We start from the raw sequence: 18222 nt of genomic DNA, 5'->3' as shown, positions 1-18222 counted from the left end.
TCCAAATGGCTATAGTTCGAAAGGTATAGAAACCTGCAAACTTTGAAATTCGAACAAGTGGTCCAAAATATAATGAGAGAATCTGTGATGATTAGAAGATGAGATTAGTATGAAACGTGACTTGAAAGAGAGAATGATTGCCAATTAATAGTGTTTCGGATTGGGCCTGAGATCAAACGGCTAAGCCCCAACTCGGAACAATGGTTCAAAATATATTTGAGAGCAATGGGCCGGTTCAGATTCGCGTTATCCACGACAGTGGGCCCTAATCCGAAACAGTGTGTCAGACTATTACTTTAATGATTTGCTTTTTCATCACAGAAAACATCTTTCTCAAAATCAACGATCCAACCAACCGAGCAACCTTTTTGAGCGAAGAGATAATCAAAACAAAACAAATTAATAATAGAAAACTGATTGGAGGATTAATATAGGGAGAACCTGCCATGGGATCAAAATCGTTTTCGAACCGATTAAGGAACATTTTTTAGCTCTTCGCTTACTCAAACTGGTACATGCGATTGTTAATATGTTTGTCCTCTTAAATCTAACGCTCAATCTTCAACTTTTAGCTTTGTGATACGCTTAAGGTATAATTATACCGAAACATCCGTGTGTCCCATTCCAAGGCATACCCCCGCGAACAAGGTAAGCACAACAGTTCATCGTAATGGGTGAGTATACTGAGATCATCCTTAAGTTTTCAACGCCAGACTTCCTGGTGAACAGGTCAGTACTTCCGTACAACAGAGAGACCAGAGAAGTTCTAACAAGGGCGAGACAGATACCTTTAACGGTACGGATTTGGCTTTAATAGCACACGAAATTCTCTTTTTGGTGAGATTTCTTTCGTTTTCAGGTTTTGGCCCTTTTTGTGGCTCTTTTGCAAGATATCCTGACTGTGCCCAGGTCTGCATATAATCTGGATGCAACAGAGGGACAACCCTGATATCCCGGATGATTCATCAGCATAAAGACCCGAAACCTCAGATGTTGGCTATCTATCAATGCAGGATTTAAGACCATGAAATCATACACCGTTGGTCTATTACCCATGAGATGTCCAGTCCATTATGTTTGTATCACTTTGCCTCTTTTTGCTTTTCAAGCGTTAGACCTATCAACACATCGCAGTGGATGTGTTAATCAAGTTCTTTAGCATAAAAATTCATTTCATTTCCCAACAACCTTTTCTCCCCCTCAAACTATGCATATGTACATATATGGTTTTCTTTCCTTTTTTTTTTACTTTTCATCCCCTCAAACTATGCATATGTACATATATGCCCCCCTCCCTAAATTTGTGCATCACACTTTATGCGCAAATTTACTTATTTATTTACATTAGAATAGAAACCCTTTTTTGGGTCGCTCAGTCGGTGAAAACGCATCATTTTTAAAAGGTCCACAAGCACATTGAATCTCGAGATGCTGACAAGTTTTTAAAAAGATCCGCTGAATTAGCATCAGTGTGGATCTGTTTAGATTTAAACAATCCTCTGTCAAAGCAATCTCGAATAAAGTGCACCTTGATATCAATGTGCTTAGTTTTAGAGTAAAAGACAGGGTTTTGGATAATCTGGATAACGACATCATTATCAAAATAAGTAGTAGAGTTTAGATAAGTCAAACTGTAATCCTTGAGCTGGTGTTGTATCCAAAGACCTGAGAGCAGCAGGCCGCAGATGCTACCACGCACTTTGCTTCCGCTACAAAAGTGAGCTGCTGCTTCATGCACTGCCATGAGATGAGACTGACCCCTTGGCATCCAGCCGATGTAGACTTGATATCCCTGTCTGTCTTTGAATCTGCCATATCGAATTTGGCAAGAACGTCGTGAACATATTGCTTTGACAAATCAAGATTCCTTGACTGTTTTGACGAACTTGCAAGCCCATAAACATTGTCACTTCTCTCAAAGAGCTCATTTCAAATTTCTTTCTCATCATCCGAAAATACGAATGGCCTCTGGACGTGCCACCGATGCGTGTATCTCATCATGATCCGGACCTTCAACTTGCTCAAAACCTTGAATTGCCAGTTGTGCCTTGTTCCTCACTATCATGCTGGTGTCATCTTGTTTGTTTCTGAATAGGCATGTGTTGATATCCCCCGATTTGGTACGGGTTTGTACACCAGCAGCTATTGGGCCAATTATATTTGTGATTTAGAAATTTCTTGATGCTATTCCAGATTGCTCCCCCTCATTTGGTGCAGTAGCGTTGTTGATCACCGGTGGATCTACAGTGCAAAATAAGGGAATTGCTCCCAGAAACAGAGAAGTTCCTTGAACGTTTGAGAGTCCTAAGGAGACTTCAGTGTTATGGACTGCACCATCAGGGATAGCTACAGCAGGTTCAGACATCGGCTTCTTAACAGTAGAAGAATGAAGTTTCGTGCCACTCTTGGTGAAGATAACCTCCATTCCTTTGTCGCACATCTGAGATATGCTCAAGAGGTTGTGCTTCGGTTCAGGGACATAATTGACGTCTGAGAAGATGAGAACTTCGTATTTCACAGTGCCCGTTATTCTTCCAGTTCCCCTCCCGCGAAGTTGACAAATCCACCGTCGAATATTTTTTTTGTTATTCAACTGGGATAAGTCTTCTGTCACGTGTCTGGAACAACTACTATCGATAAACCATGGTCTAACAATCGCCCTCCATAGCCGTTCCTGCACACTTAGCGGGATTAATTAGAAACTGGAACCTAGGCCATTGTTGACCTGAGTTGACCATCACTATCAGTGTATGAAACCTCACGAAAAATCATATGATTTTTAGTAGAGCTTGAGGTTTGAGGTGAATATGTAGACGTTGACGGTTGTGAACACTAAGACTGGGATCTAGCAAGAACCGCGGGCTTCCAAATCTTAGAGTCAGTGTTCTTATTTGAAATATTTTTCTTTACAGATTTGATTTTTGACTCCATATGCTGGCTTTGGAACCCATTTGAGTTTGAAACCCTTTGATGGTTCCTTTTTGCTAGATTCCAGTCTCCATCAGAAGGCTTGGCTTGAGAAAATCGATTTTCGTTTGATCGATAATGCATAGCCTTCTGATGATGTGTGTTACCGGAGTAGTAGGGAGGATTGACACAGTTTCTAGCTATGTGCCCCGGAATTCCACAATTAAAACACGTCTGTCTTTTTGAGAAAAAGACATTCAGTTCTGCTTATGTTATTCTAGGGAACTGATTGAGTCCTTTCTTTTCCTTTGATGTTGATTGCTTGTGTGTATGTTTGGTCTTGGAAGAACCCTGCTTACTATTATCAGCACAAGAGCAAGTATTGACAGCTTTACCCTTCAGCTTAGGTTCAGTTTGCTTGAGAGTCGGGTTTTCCTTTCGAACTTTCTTTTTCCGTAATCTTCTGTTTTTACGTGACCGTCTTTTCTTTAAAGGAGCAGATTCAATAGACTTTGCTTTATTTGAAGTGCTTTCTTCCGAATCTGATCCTTTAGGATCGAGAGTTGAATCATTTGTTGAATTGACTTCCACAGATTCCCTTTCCTCAGAAACTATATTCTCAGGAGGTTCTGCAGAATTCGTTTCCACATATATCTCTTCTTCAGTTTCATCAGTTGAATGAACTGTTAAATTGATTTCCGTGGATCCCTTTTCTTCAGGCTCCGAGATCTCATAAATTTCCTCATAATTGGTTTCTACGAATATCTCTTCTTCAGCTTCATCAACTTCTGCGTTTCTGACATCAGCTGATTCTGGTTTCTCAGACGAAGAGTAAACTGTTTGACTCTCTTCGGGTGTTGCACTACTTGGTTCTGAGTATTTGTCACACTCAAAATTCCCAGAAGCGCTATGCTCATCATCTGAAGTACCAGAATCTGCAACTTGAATGTCAGGTTCATCAGACGATCCCTGTTCATCAATTTCTTTACTAACACAATTAAACATATCAACTTTCTCATCTTTATTCTGTTTAAAAGTTTCTGATGTATCAGTTGATGTTTCAGGCACACTAGAATAGTTGCCTGAATCAGCAGAACTGATTTAAGAGTCACTTGAAACAGTTGTTTCAAGTTTATCAGACAAAACATCAGATTTCCATGTTAAAGTATTTTCGTCACGATCATAATCTAAAACCACAGCACCGGAATCATCAGTTTTAATCGGCATACCCCAACTCTCAGCATACCAAGACACAACACAGTTCAAAGCGTAATGATCGCGTTTGGTAGCATCCGAATCATCAGCAACAGCAGCAACGCTTGAATGTGAGTTATCATCCGCTGCAGACTGCTCTTCAACTGTCACCGATTCTGCACATGAACTAAAACACTTAACATTATCTATAGAATCAGAATCAGAATTTGACAAAATTTCTTGCGGCTCATTTGCGGATGTTTTCACTGGTTCTGATTCATTTTCTTGTTCATTTTCCTTTCCAGATTCGCCAGCTGATTCATTTGAGCAATTTTCTTTCTTAACAAAATTCATTGGTTTTTGAAAATCAGCGGGTCTGGCATTCTTTGGTCTGAAGGGCTCCAATGGAACATAATCACTTGGTTTACCATAAATCATTGTATCATAATTTTCTATTTCTTGCTCAGTACTGGGCAATCTTGAGTAATTATGATTATATGGCAGTGGAACCTGTTTGTAACCCAAACCCTTACCCTTATTTTCTTTGTAAGCAAGTTGCACATCGCATGAATTACGAACCGTGTCACTAGAAGTATCAAACTTTCTGTTGTTTAACTCGTTTTGTTTATACTTTCTAGTGAGGAGCTCTAGCTCACCCTTCACAAAGTCACATTCAAGAGTTTTAACTGTGAGTCTATGTTTGTAGTCGTGAACCCAACATTGTTGTTGATTCACGTCTGTGTGAAGTTGAGCTATGTCCTTCTTAAGTGCTTCAATCTTTTCATAGAGAATCTTATTATTCTCTCAAAGACTGATGTACTTTCCCATCACAATGTTGTAATCAGTGATCAATGCTGAGTTTTGTGATCTCAGAAAGGAAACTTTCTTTCTACAGTGCTCGGAACATAAAAGAGAGTTCAGTGTTTCAGAGAGTGATTTCGGTTCTTCAGTCTGGGCCACTTTATCGGGATGAAAGGCTGTTGAGTGTGAGGTTTTCTCATCAGTTGATGTAGCAGTCACAGTCGAAGATGAGGGAATCTGTGCGGCGTTGGGATGAGTAACAAATGGTGAAGTAGCAACGACCTTCTGACAGTTGGACATAGATGACGATGTGCTTGCGAGATTCTGACTCCTCTGCTTGTCCTCCGGCACATATTCATTGACTAAGGAGATCACATCTTTTGTTTCCGTTGTAGAATAATTGTATGTTCCTATGATAACTGCAACACGATAGTTCCATGTCTTGCTACGTGGCAAACCGTACAGAAAAGCCCTGTGAATCCTACCAAGTGTCACATTCAATCCGCTTTTCTCGATTTCAGAAAGCAGTTGCGTAAACCTTCTGATCACGTCTTCTACGCTTTCACCCTCAATGAAACCGAAATTATCGAGTTGTTCCCAGAGCAACTGACGTTGAGAAACACTGCTTGAAGAATTCATTGTTGAACCAAGCTATCGTAGAACCAAGTTACGTCAAACACGAGCCGAAGCAAGAAACAATGCACACAATAATTCGAGCACGTCGCCGATGTACGAACCGATTTCCTTTACCGCAGCTCAAAAACTTGTCAAAACGAACAAACAACCCCCTTTTTTTAATTTTATAACCCTTTTTTTGTTTTTTTTTTGTTTTTAATTTTTAAAGTTTTCTAAATAATTTTTAAATATAATAATTAATAAGTTTAATATATTATATAAAACCTTTTTGATTTTAATTAATTTTAAAATAAACTTATATTATAATATTATAATTATATATTTTAATAATTATATATAATTATATTTTAATAATTATAATTATATTATATAATTATAATTATAATATTATAATTATATTTTAATAATTATATATTTTGTTTTTTTTTTTAATTAATATTAATGATTATGTTATGATTAATATTATAATATTATTATTATTAAAAAAACTTAAAAAAATCAAAATAACCGTACGATACGTCTTCTTCTTCGCTAAACCCTAAAACGGATAGGCAGCCACCACACAAAAAGGAACGATGAAGACCGACGATGAATGTGTCGGAATGATGCTGATCGACGATGATGATCAGAGATGTGTCCGGAGGACGGACAGAGTCAAAGGGACGAAGACCGATGGTATGGTGTCCAGAGAGTGCCGTGGTCGGAGTGGTGGTGATGATGATCCGACGGTGAAGGTGATGGAGGCCGGAGAACCCGTCGCAGAAGATGGAGTTGCAGGTTACACGGCGGTCGTCGGCACAGGTGTGGCGGAGTTGTTTGTGATGGAGTTTTCCGGGTGGTTGTTGCCGGAGAAGTTGAAGGTTATCGGAGATGTGTTAGAGTCGCTGGAGACGGAGGTTGACGACGGAGGTTGCAGGTGACCGGAGGGTGATAACGGTGAGTTGCAGGTCGACGGAACGATGATTGACGGAGGATGTTAACAGTGAGAACTGATGCTGATGAATGATGATTGATGAATGAATGATTTACATAAGATGAATGAAAGATAAACTGTTGATAAATGAATGAATGATGAACTGGATGTGTTTGAAAAAGTATTTCGGATGTTATGTTTGAAAAAGTATTTCGGATGTTGATCTCGGATGGAATGCAGATGATGATAATGTTTGATTGCGGATGATTACGGATGATGATTGAAGACTCAAAACCAGTTGGTCCGACCTGGTTAGAGTGAGAGCTTCAGATGACCTAGCAAGAACCTGCAAGATCACAAGGAAACAAGCACACCGTTAGCCTCGTCGCAGGGATGGGGGCCTCTCTGTGACCAAGTTCGGGCGTGAGAATAAGTACTTGTAAGGAGAAAGTAGGTCAGGGAGAGAGAGAGGAGAGTTTAGAGAGAGAAAGTAGTGATTACCCCTTTTTGGAAGTCTAAGTGTGGTATTTATAGTCTTTGGGTATGCTGACGTGGCGGGTTAGTTATGGTCGGACCAATGTGTTCGTCCGTTCCACCTATGGCGTGTGGTGCGATCCGACCTTTATGCAATGAGACTCGGTTCTATGTCTGCCGATGATACGGTCCGACCAAGGACGTATCCTCATCAAGTCCCCCTAGTTCGTAGTGTTTGTTTAGCAAAAATTTCGAACTATATGGCGAGGTGTTTGGAGGTCCGAGGTTTCCGCGGTTGGTTTTCGCTGATTTTAAATTTTGAAATTGGGCGGTGACCTTAGTTGCATAACTGACGGCCGTTTTAATTTTTCCTTTTGACGTGACGCTTGATGTACGTCAGCTGTCATGACGTGTCGTCCTTCTATTGGCTGTCCTTGAGGCGGTGCATGTTGGGTTTTTCACATGTTTATCAAAATCATTTTATCCGAATAAAATTAAAACGCAGCGGAAAGGAGGTTTAAAACATGTTACTTTACAAGATTTAAAACTCTTTTAAATGCATAACTCAATAACCGGATCCATATATGACATGCATGCTATCAAAATACAACCATAGGGTGTTTTAGAATACTACCATTCCAAGAGCAAGGAGATATGAAGAAGATGATATTCTTGAATGGAAATCTTCAAAGGAGAAGATCTCAAGCTTGCATACCCCAAGCTTCCAACGAACACCTTATGTTGCTAGGATTTGTACACTTGAAAAATCCCTCTTGATCAACACCACTTTGGCCGAAAATTTTGAGAGAGTTTTGTGTTCTTGCACTTGAAATTATTTTGAAAATTTTTTAAATCATAATTCAAGTCTTGCAACAACTTCTCCTTAAAAGAATGAGAGAGAAAGTTGCCACCCAAATTGGCCAATTAAGGATCATCTCTATATGCAAAATGCATGCCCTATGATTGGACCAAAAAATTGGTCTTGGGAAGAACATGGGGGGCGGCCCACATGTTATTTTTATAAAAAAAAAATTCAAAATTTCTTTTATAAATTTAAGTCTTGTTTATTTTATAACCTTTTATAAAATATAACATCTCATTTTACAAGACTTATGCAACCTTTTAAAATGTTATTTAACCCATTAAATAACAAATAAAATATTCTCTCAAAATAAATTATCCATATAATTTATTAGTTTGTCAAGTGCAATTATTTAGAAAACGAATTTCTAAATATTCTAAGTGTTAATATTTATTTGTTTGATCATATCATAAATAAATGTTATAGGTGTTTGTCTGGCTTGTTATTGGGTATGACCCGACTTGGATCATAACGTACTAGCCACATCAATTTAATATGTGTCTTGGGCATACAGAGTTCAACAATCTCCCACTTGCACAAGATACATAGAAGATTGATGCCAACAGTAAATGACGCCTAACAACGGTTTACTACCCCTAATACGTATGACGAAGTGCCATTCAATAACATCATCCCCTTCAAGTCCCTTACTTGAAAATGATTTAGGTGAATCTATCATTTATCCTTTTGTTTCAGATGTCATGTCAAATCCAGAGACACAGTGTGATCATTCTCTGTTGATTTGTAGACATCTTACTCTCGACGAATAAGAGGAACAAATCCCTTCTCGACTACATACGTCTCTCACAATCACCTCATACCACACCTGAGCTTAGCCTTATGTAATGTCTTATTACAGACAGCGAAGAACTAAGTCAAGGTATAATATTTGGTGAATATCAAGACCCAATATGTATCTCAGGTCAGAGGATATTATGATATTCGCCTTTGCTCAAATTTACTTATGATCAATCACAAATGATTCCACGCGATAACATTTGAGAGCGGGTCAGTCCAATATTTGTATCCCACAAATATCTATGAACTTTGGCAGCAACACTTTGCTCTATATTCATACCTAATGAATATCCACCAATCCAAGTTCATAATAGTCTTACATTCATATTTGTTCCCACAAGTATGATCGACTACGGACATTTAGAATAATTAATTTATTCACGGATTTAAACATGCTAAAATGGAACATTACTCAAAATACCATAAAAGAGTTAAAATAACAATTGTTCCAATATCCAAATACAAAATAGATCAAATCCAATCACTAGAATATCGAAGTCCTAAGGCACAAGTATGACCCTCATGTTTTGGCCGTTCAAGGAGCTTCGTGAGTGGATCCGCAATGTTTTGATCGGTGTGAACTTTGCGAATACATATCTTTCCCTTTTCAACTTCATCCCTTATGTAGTTGAATCTCCGCTCAATGTGCCTAGTCTTTTGATGTGCACGATGTTCCTTGATTTGAGCAATCGCACCCTCGTTATCACAAAAGATCTCTAGGGGGTCTTGAATGGTAGGGACTACCCCTAGGTCGGCAATGAACTTCTTTAACCACGCAACTTCTTGTGTTGCCAATGAGGCAGCGATGTATTCTGATTCTGTAGTGGACAATGCTACAACATCCTTCTTCGAGCTCTTCCAAGAGACTGCAGCTCCATTCAAAATGAAGACGTACCCAGATTGTGATCGAGAACCATCTCGATCAGTTTGGAAACTCGCATCCTTGTAACCCTTTACAACGAGTTCCTCTTCACCAGATCCATATATTAGAAACATATCCTTAGTCCTCCTAAGGTATTTCAATATGCTCTTAACAGCCATCCAATGACTGTTACCTGGATTTTGCTGGTATCTACTTGTCATGCTTAAAGCGCATGACACGTCCGGTCTAGTGCATATCATTGCGTACATTATGGATCCTATAGCAGACGCGTATGGGATTCCTTTCATTCTTTCTTGCTCATCCTTTGAGCTTGGACATTGAGTCACATTCAATATTGTCCCTTTTTGAATAGGTACCAAACCTTTCTTAGAGTTCTCCATCTTGAACCTTTTCAAGACTTTGTCAATGTATGCACTTTGGTTTAAACCTATCAAGCGCCTTGATCTATCCCTATAGATCTTTATTCCCAAAATATAGGCAGCTTCTCCAAGATCTTTAATGGAAAAACATCTTCCAAGCCAGGCTTTTACACCTTCCAGGGTTGGAATGTCATTTCCAAATAGTAGAATTTCATCGACATACAATACTAAGAAAGTAATAGTGCTCCCACTAGCTTTCTTATACACACAAGCTTCATCCCCGTTCTTGATGAACCCAAAATTCCTAATTTCTTCATCAAAACGGTGATTCCAACTTCTCGATGCTTGTTTCAATCCATAGATTGATTTCTTTAACTTGCACACTTTGTTAGGATGTTTTGGATCGATAAAACCTTCAGGCTGAACCATATAGATATCTTCATCAAGATATCCATTGAGGAAAGCCGTTTTGACATCCATTTGCCAAATCTCATAGTCATAATATGCAGCTATGGCAAATAATATCCTAATCGACTTTAGCATTGCCACAGGCGAGAAGGTCTCATCATAATCAACCCCTTGAGTTTGAGTGAAACCTTTTGCTACAAGTCTTGCTTTATAAGTATCCAAGTTACCATGCATATCCGTTTTCTTCTTGAAAACCCACTTACTTCCAACTACTTTGGAGTTAAGAGGTGGCACAACCAATTCCCAAACTTGGTTGTCATACATGGATTGCATCTCTACGTTCATAGCCTCAAGCCATTTGTCGCAATCGTATTTCGACATTGCATCATGGTATGTGGTTGGTTCATCTGAATCTACCACATAGCATCCATCCATGAAAAATCCATATCTTTCAGGTGGATTACTAATTCTACCAGATCTGCGAACGTTTTGTGTATGTTGATCAACCATTTGATCATCTTCAACAACCTCTTGTTGAGTGATAGTATCAACCAAACGTGTATCGGCTTGTGGTTCTTGATCCTCATCAAGTTCCACTGTTCTACTAGTTCCTTCCATAAGGAACTTATCTTCCAAGAACTTAGCCTTTCGAGCAACAAATACCTTTTGCTCTGTTGGATCATAGAAATAATATCCTATATCATCTTTAGGATATCCTACGAAGATACACTTAGTGGATCGTACTTCTAACTTGTTTGGGGTGTATTGCTTCACATAAGCATCACAACCCCATACTTTCAAATATGATAAAGATGGAACTGTTCCATGCCATATTTCAAAAGGTGTCTTATCCACTTTCTTGGTTGGGGCCATATTTAATATACGAGCCACGGAGAGCAAAGCGTAACCCCAAAATGATAGAGGCAATGTGCTTCTAGCCGTCATAGATCGAACCATATCCAATAAAGTTCGATTCCTCCTCTCAGACACACCATTATGTTGTGGTGTTCCAGGTGGAGTAAGTTGTGAGATGATCCCACAACTCCTAAGATGATCTTGAAAAGCATCACTAAGGTATTCACCTCCTCTATCGGAACGAAGAACTTTGATTGTCTAGGTGAGTTGATTCTCTACTTCGTTTTGGAAGATTTTGAACGTTTCAAATGTGACAAATGGCAAATAACCGGTGATTCCGTACAATCTAATCATTACGTTTATTTACATAATCTCATGCATTTAGCGTAATCTAATTACGTAACTCTGTCGTTTATTAGATAACGGTGTTAGGACAAGAAAACAATGCTAAAACGTATGTTGGTTTTCGTCATATTTCGAAACCAATCAAACATATAGCATTTCCGGGACTCCGAAATTATGTCAATTGATGAAAAACACGCTAAAACATTTTAAGGATATCAATGGGATGTCCAAAACCATAAGCTTTCGATATTACGTCGCTATGCATTAAACTAGTTCGTTAGCGAACCGACGAACTAGTAAGCGATATTTTCGCCACTATAACAACCAAACGAAGAGCCTAGCGAGCTAGTTAAGTTTAATTTGGAACTCGAAATAACTTCATACATCACTCGGATGCGAGATAACAACTTGCGGAAATATTTGTCGGTACGCCATAAAAGCACCGTTAATGAACCGACAACCGAACAAAAGGCATCCAAGATACCAAAACATGATTTTTACTAGTTTAGTGAACTAGTTAATAATAATTATCATCCTAGTTTATTAATTACCCTCTAATGGTGTAATTAAAACCCTAATCACCCTACTTCATCTAATGACCAAAATATCTAGTGATTAAGGACTTTAAAAAAAAATCATTGCAACCATCACCAAAATGGTCAACAAGTGGAACCCACTCACACCTTACCTACGTGAGATTTTCTTGTGCAAGTATGGCATGAGAGATTTTAAATAGATTTATGAAGATCTTGTGTCATTTTTATGTATCACCACCATTCCTATCATTTTTCAACACCATTCCTTATTATACACTCACTGTTCAAAAAAATCAAACAATCCTTTCTTTTCTCTTATACATTCGGCAGCCCCAAACCACCTTAATTCCACCATTTTCATCTCATAAAACACCACAAAATAAGCCTCTCAATTCCATATTATGATGATCTAGAAGTGTTGCAAACATGGAGAACACTTAGGAGTTTTTTTTGGAGCTTAATCTTCTTCTTATTTTCTTACTTTGGCTTGTGCAAAGTTGTAAGACTTCTAAACCCCATATTTATGCTTTTTATTACTAGTTGATCTCAAAAGTACAAGTTGATGATCTTGAATTTAAGGTTAAACATAAACAAAAACCCTAATCTCAAAGCTAATAAACACTAAATCTAACTATATTATGTGTTAATATGTGTAGATTAGTATAGTTATTTTGTATGATCATATTGTTTATGTTGATCTTGTTAATATTAGTGATTTAAAGTCTATGTTTATGATGATCTTGTGATTAGATTCTTGTAGTATTCAAGATTTGTGTTCATCTTACCATGATGAACATAAAAATGTGATTTAAACATGGATATGTTTAAATCTTGAAAGATCATCATCCTCACTTTCATGAACTAAATATATAATTTTTATATTACATAAAGAAATAAGTGTTTAAATGGATTTAACACTTAATTTTGGAAGTTTAATAAAGTTTGTTCTTACAAGTTAAGTTTAATAACGTGATTATTATAAAATATCACCATAAAAAGTCTCGTAATCAAAGGGGTTAAAGTGGGAAACTTGGGTTGAACATATGACAAAATGATGTCTTTAAAAGTCTAGTAAAAGTGCGAAGATTATTTGTTATAAACAAGTTGTAAAAAAATACACTTATAAAGTTCATGAAAATGAGGGTTAAAATGTATGATATCATGCATGTAAAGTTGGTGTAATGAAATTTGGTTTTGAAATTGATTATTGATTTAAATGCGTGTTTATAACGTGGGAAACGCCTAGTTTTAGGGGAAACTATGGTGAAATTTTCTAAAAATCTAATCGCGATTAAAAGTGGGGTTAAAGGGTGAATAACAATGTTAAACGCGATTAGTAGTTTTAAACGTCATTATGGAAGCTTTCATGAAAATGGTAAAGTCTTAAATGTTAAAGTGTTCTTGGGAACTAAAACATGTATTCTCACAAAAATATATGGTGAAAATAATAACCATACATATATATATTTTTTTTGGGCAAAAATTATATATATTTTGGAAAACTCATTAAGTATAACTATTATGTGCTATGTGTGTGTATTTAGATACACTTAGGGTGATCAAAATAATACACCCAAGATTACAATAAATACTTGTACGAAACAAGTATAAATTGGCACAAAAATACATATATATGTTTCCTTCACATTCCAATGAAATGCTATTAAAACGGGCGAAGAAACAAAATGGTCGAAACAATAATACATAACATTCGACGACGATAAAATGAGCGTATCGTCACCGCGAGAAACTACTACGACATTTGAGCGACTCTTCGACGCGGAAATATACCTATAAAGCGACTACGATGACACCTTTAAAAATAAGATATTTTTAGAATGCTTAACGAATTCAAATATGTATTACCGAAAACAAAATCCGGAAAGTTGAAAATCTACAAAATTACTAAGTATTTATTTTGGGACATGAACACATTTAAAAGTCCTCTACTTAGTAAAATTTGGAGGAAAATGCAAGATTATTAATGGACTCATAAAACTGATAATGGGCATGGCCCAATAACAAGAAATCATGGGCTAGAGCCCAATAGCAAGAATTCATGGGCAAGGGCCCAATAACAAGAAATCATGGGCTAGAACCCAATAGCAAGAATTCATGGGCAAGGGCCCAATAACAATAAATCATGGGCTAGAGCCCAATAATATTATAACATGGGTTAGGCCCAATAACATAAAAGACATGGGCTCGACCCAATAACATGGGCTCAGCCCAATGACATGGGCTCGGCCCAATGACATGGGTTCGGCCCAATGACATGAGCAAAGGCTCAATGACATGCGTGCGCAGCATGAGGACATGTGAAGGGTGAAGCCCGTTCACATATAATTCAATACACATAGAATACATGGACACACTTATGAATTCAATACATATAACAATCGAGCGAGTAAACTACCAACGCTCTAACAATACAAAGTTGTTCCAAAGATGACAAACGAGAACATAATAAAGAATTCAAGATGAACAACTTGTACGAGGTCCGAAAGACCTAGTGTCTAACGAGATTAGTACACATGTAGGTTATTGACACGTACGGACGCTCACTTCGATATCATAATACACGGAATGCAAACTTGTGAGTTCATATCCCTCCTTTCACTGATTTCAATGTTTTGTTTTCAAAAACATCGAGGGGAAATACATGCTAAACTATTGGTATGTTAGTTACGGAGTAGAAGATAACATGATCAATGTGCATGAGTAGGATGATAACATTAGTAACCATTAATCACATAGTGACCAAGGTGCAAAAGGTGTAGATCTATTGGGCTTGAGGCACGCCCCACTCCTAGTTGTTATCCGTGGAGTGCTTTTGTGATCCCAAATGATAACAAAGTGTTCTCGGTTTGGTTATTTACTTATGGTACATTTTGTCAGGGGGCTCGCTACCCACTGATAGATCCTTAAACAGACTCCATGTATGAATCAGAACATACCATGATTGCAAGATGACATTTATGAGATTCCATATGATAACAAATACTGCATGAACTCACTCAACTTTTGTTGACTTTTTAAAACTACATGTATTTCAGGAAACAAGTCTTGAGCCGGTGATACACTACGGGTAACAGGAAAGTCAATGACAACGATGGCCACTTTTGGAGGGTTTGTCTTTTATATCCCAACTTCGTATGGGTATATAGGGGACAAAACCTCACTATGATTTATGTCAAAAACTAGCTTTTGTGTTGTGTAATATAACTTAATCTATGTCATGGTTAATGTTGTGAACGTTGGTAAACTTGAAACTATGTTGGAAAACTTGTGATCTTTTGTTAAAATCATTATATCTATGGTGTCACACCCCCAAAATCCACCTGCGGAGTATCACCGCTTGGGAGCGTGACTGACCAGGATCAAGCCACCAATCATATCGAACATAGCGTTTAATATTAAAAGTAGTTAATGTAATTCATCACGACATGATTGATGTTCAACAAAACGTAAATTAAGTAGCGGAAGCATAATATGAAAACCCAAAGTAATGTTCATGTGTTTAAACGTTCAACGCGGCATTCACGAATCTTTGCCCACAACGACCTGCTCCTCCCTGTGCAAGCTCCATAAGTACCTAAGGTCCTGCAAGGCATGCAGCAGAGAGTCAACAACTAGTTGAGCGAGTTCACAGTAAACAGTTCAGTAATAGTAATAGTAAAGTAAGCCTTGTGTTCGTTCGTTATGTCATGTATCGTATTAGTTCATATCGCGGCCCTCTAGGCATGTGTGCGATGACTAGGGAAAGTTCCCAAGTATTCTAGACTAGGTATATTTGTATCGCGGCCACCCTGGCATGTTTGCGAAGTTTAGAGTATAGTTCGCGGCCTTCCTAGGCATGTGTGCGAAGATTAGTCATAATATCGCGGCCAACCCTGGCGTGTGTGCGAAGATCAGTTCAATTTAGTACCATTAGTCTAGTTGTATCTTATCAATAACCCGTCCTCACCCGAGGACCATATAACTAAGTTCCATGTGCTAGGTAAACACAAATAAATAATCAACCCCATTCCCACCCTGGGAACCCATGCCTTGGCTGTGTGAACTCACCTTTGGTTGCTCGGTTTGAATCTTTAAAAAATATCTAACAGTCAACGTCGGTCAATCACGTCCTAATACAATTATTATTACAATCAATTTCGCATATCCTCAAATCACATAATCAACACTTTGCATATAGTATACATCTGCTAATAACGCATGTTAAATAATCAACTTGCACACAAGACCACGACCCACATGCATAACATATATTAGTGCTTAACAGTTGAGTTGGTTGTTCAAATTTGTTGATTCACATTGATCAGTACAGTTACTTGTCACACACAGTTAGTATCCATCACATGATTTTAGTAGTGGACTGCAAATTCATTCACATGGACTAAAGCCTACCCGATTGGACCACAAGATAATGGGTCGGTTACTTTTAAATCTTGGCACTTAAAACAATTAATATAACCTCATTGGGCCGCCAAACTACTGTTGTGCTACACATGATTGGACCGAATTAAACACATGGATCATACAATCATTGACTAAATCACATAATGGCCAACCACTACAATTCTAGTCTCAACCCTATTGGACCGATTTAATACCATTATCCTATAACAATCATACATGTTGACTGTTTAGTATATACATCTATATTCATGCTTTCGTCAACAACACATAACCACATAATCTAATATTAAATATACATGCAAGACAATTACTAGTGGCATACATATGAATCATCACATGTCTTCTGATAATCATGCATGATCTTTATCCAAATTTGACTGCTATTTCAAGACAACCCACATGCATATTTATTAGCCATGTAACTCATAAAGCAACATTCAATTTCTCCAGCCAATTAATCACACATAGCCGACAAGGGTTCAGGTTATACACATCAGACAAGACCATACAAGGGGTATCAAATCATAGTGTGCATTTAAAACATTATCATCGATTACTATCCAATTCAGCTTATGGTTTGCGTAACATATAATCATAATTTACATATAAGTTAACTAACCGAGACTCGGGATTCGAAAGAATACGTCAAGAACAGGAGAGGATCTTGCTTCAATTGGAGGGGGAGGGGGCTGCCGTCGATCAAACGATTGAGAGAGAAGGAAGTAGGGTTTGATGAATAATAATATTTGTGGGGGATTATAAATAAAAGAGTTTACGTATCTTCCAAGTATGATGCTAATTGTACAAGTAGGTCGGTTATTATGTTAGTTCAAGAATTGGGCTGTGATAGCTCTTTGTTGGGCCGAGATCAAACAGACAAGGAAAAGGGAAATCATACAAGTCGTACAAATGTGTAATTGGGCCGATACATTGTTGGGTTAAAGATATGCGAATGCGGCCCAGAAGGTGTACGGCCCAAAGTGCCAAATTATTAACAAACAAGTTATCATACCAATAGATCTAACGGAGTTATACGAGCCGAAAATTTAACACAAAGAAGGGAGGATAACGAGGAGTTAAGATCACAACACAAAACATCACTAACCTTGAGAATTCGGGTTGTCACATCATCTCCAACTTGAAAGAAATTTCGTCCCGAAATTTAGCGCGTAGTCACTGAGGAAGCTAGTTAGGTTACGTGGTTTCCTGGTTTTCCTGGGGTGTCACATCATTCCCCTGTTGGTTTGGAATTTCGTCCAGAAATTCCGCAGTAGCTTCCGCCTCAGTAATGGTTTCACTCCTCTGGAAGAACTGGGGATATTTGTGCTTCATTTGATCTTCTCGTTCCCAGGTGAATTCTGTGCCATGCCGGGAGTTCCAACGAACTCGATCAATAGGTATCTTGGTGCGTTTGAGGACCTTAACGTCTCTGCATGGAGAAGCGAGAACGTAGTGTCAATGTGGCAAAGGAATGATGGGTTGGTCTATGCCAATAGTAGACATTAGGCATTGCATCAACCAATAGGCACCGGTTAGTACAAAGGCTAGCGAGAGGTTTACCATAATTAAGGTAACTGTCGTAGAGTCAAAGAGGTGACTCTTGTGGTGCAAGGGCAAAAAGAGGTAAGGTGACGACTCAGTACAAGAAATATCCTTAAAACAATAGAATAAGAAAACCCATTCAAATTAAACCATATAAGTCACTACATCGAATATTCGCAAAAGTTTTAATCACCATGATTGTTTACACGAAAACAACTGAAAGATAAATAACTAGATAAACGAGTGAAAGACGAGTCAGTCGTCCACGTCTCCATCCCCGAGGTCAC

At 38.0% G+C, this 18222-nt stretch overlaps 1 protein-coding gene across 1 annotated transcript; it reads right to left on the bottom strand.

Moving 5' to 3' along the window:
* Positions 1-3174: 3174 nt before the first annotated feature.
* Positions 3175-4539, bottom strand: LOC110875863. Its single transcript, XM_022124057.1, has 2 exons — positions 4049-4539; positions 3175-4003 (listed from the first exon to the last, which is right to left on the bottom strand). The coding sequence occupies exons 1-2, from the start codon at positions 4537-4539 to the stop codon at positions 3175-3177; spliced, it is 1320 nt and encodes a 439-aa protein (XP_021979749.1).
* Between the last annotated feature and the right edge of the window lie 13683 nt (positions 4540-18222).

Source organism: Helianthus annuus, chromosome 9, assembly GCF_002127325.2.
Source record: "Helianthus annuus cultivar XRQ/B chromosome 9, HanXRQr2.0-SUNRISE, whole genome shotgun sequence".
Classification (NCBI taxonomy): Eukaryota; Viridiplantae; Streptophyta; class Magnoliopsida; order Asterales; family Asteraceae; genus Helianthus; species Helianthus annuus.
This window is presented reverse-complemented; position numbering and strand designations above follow the sequence as displayed.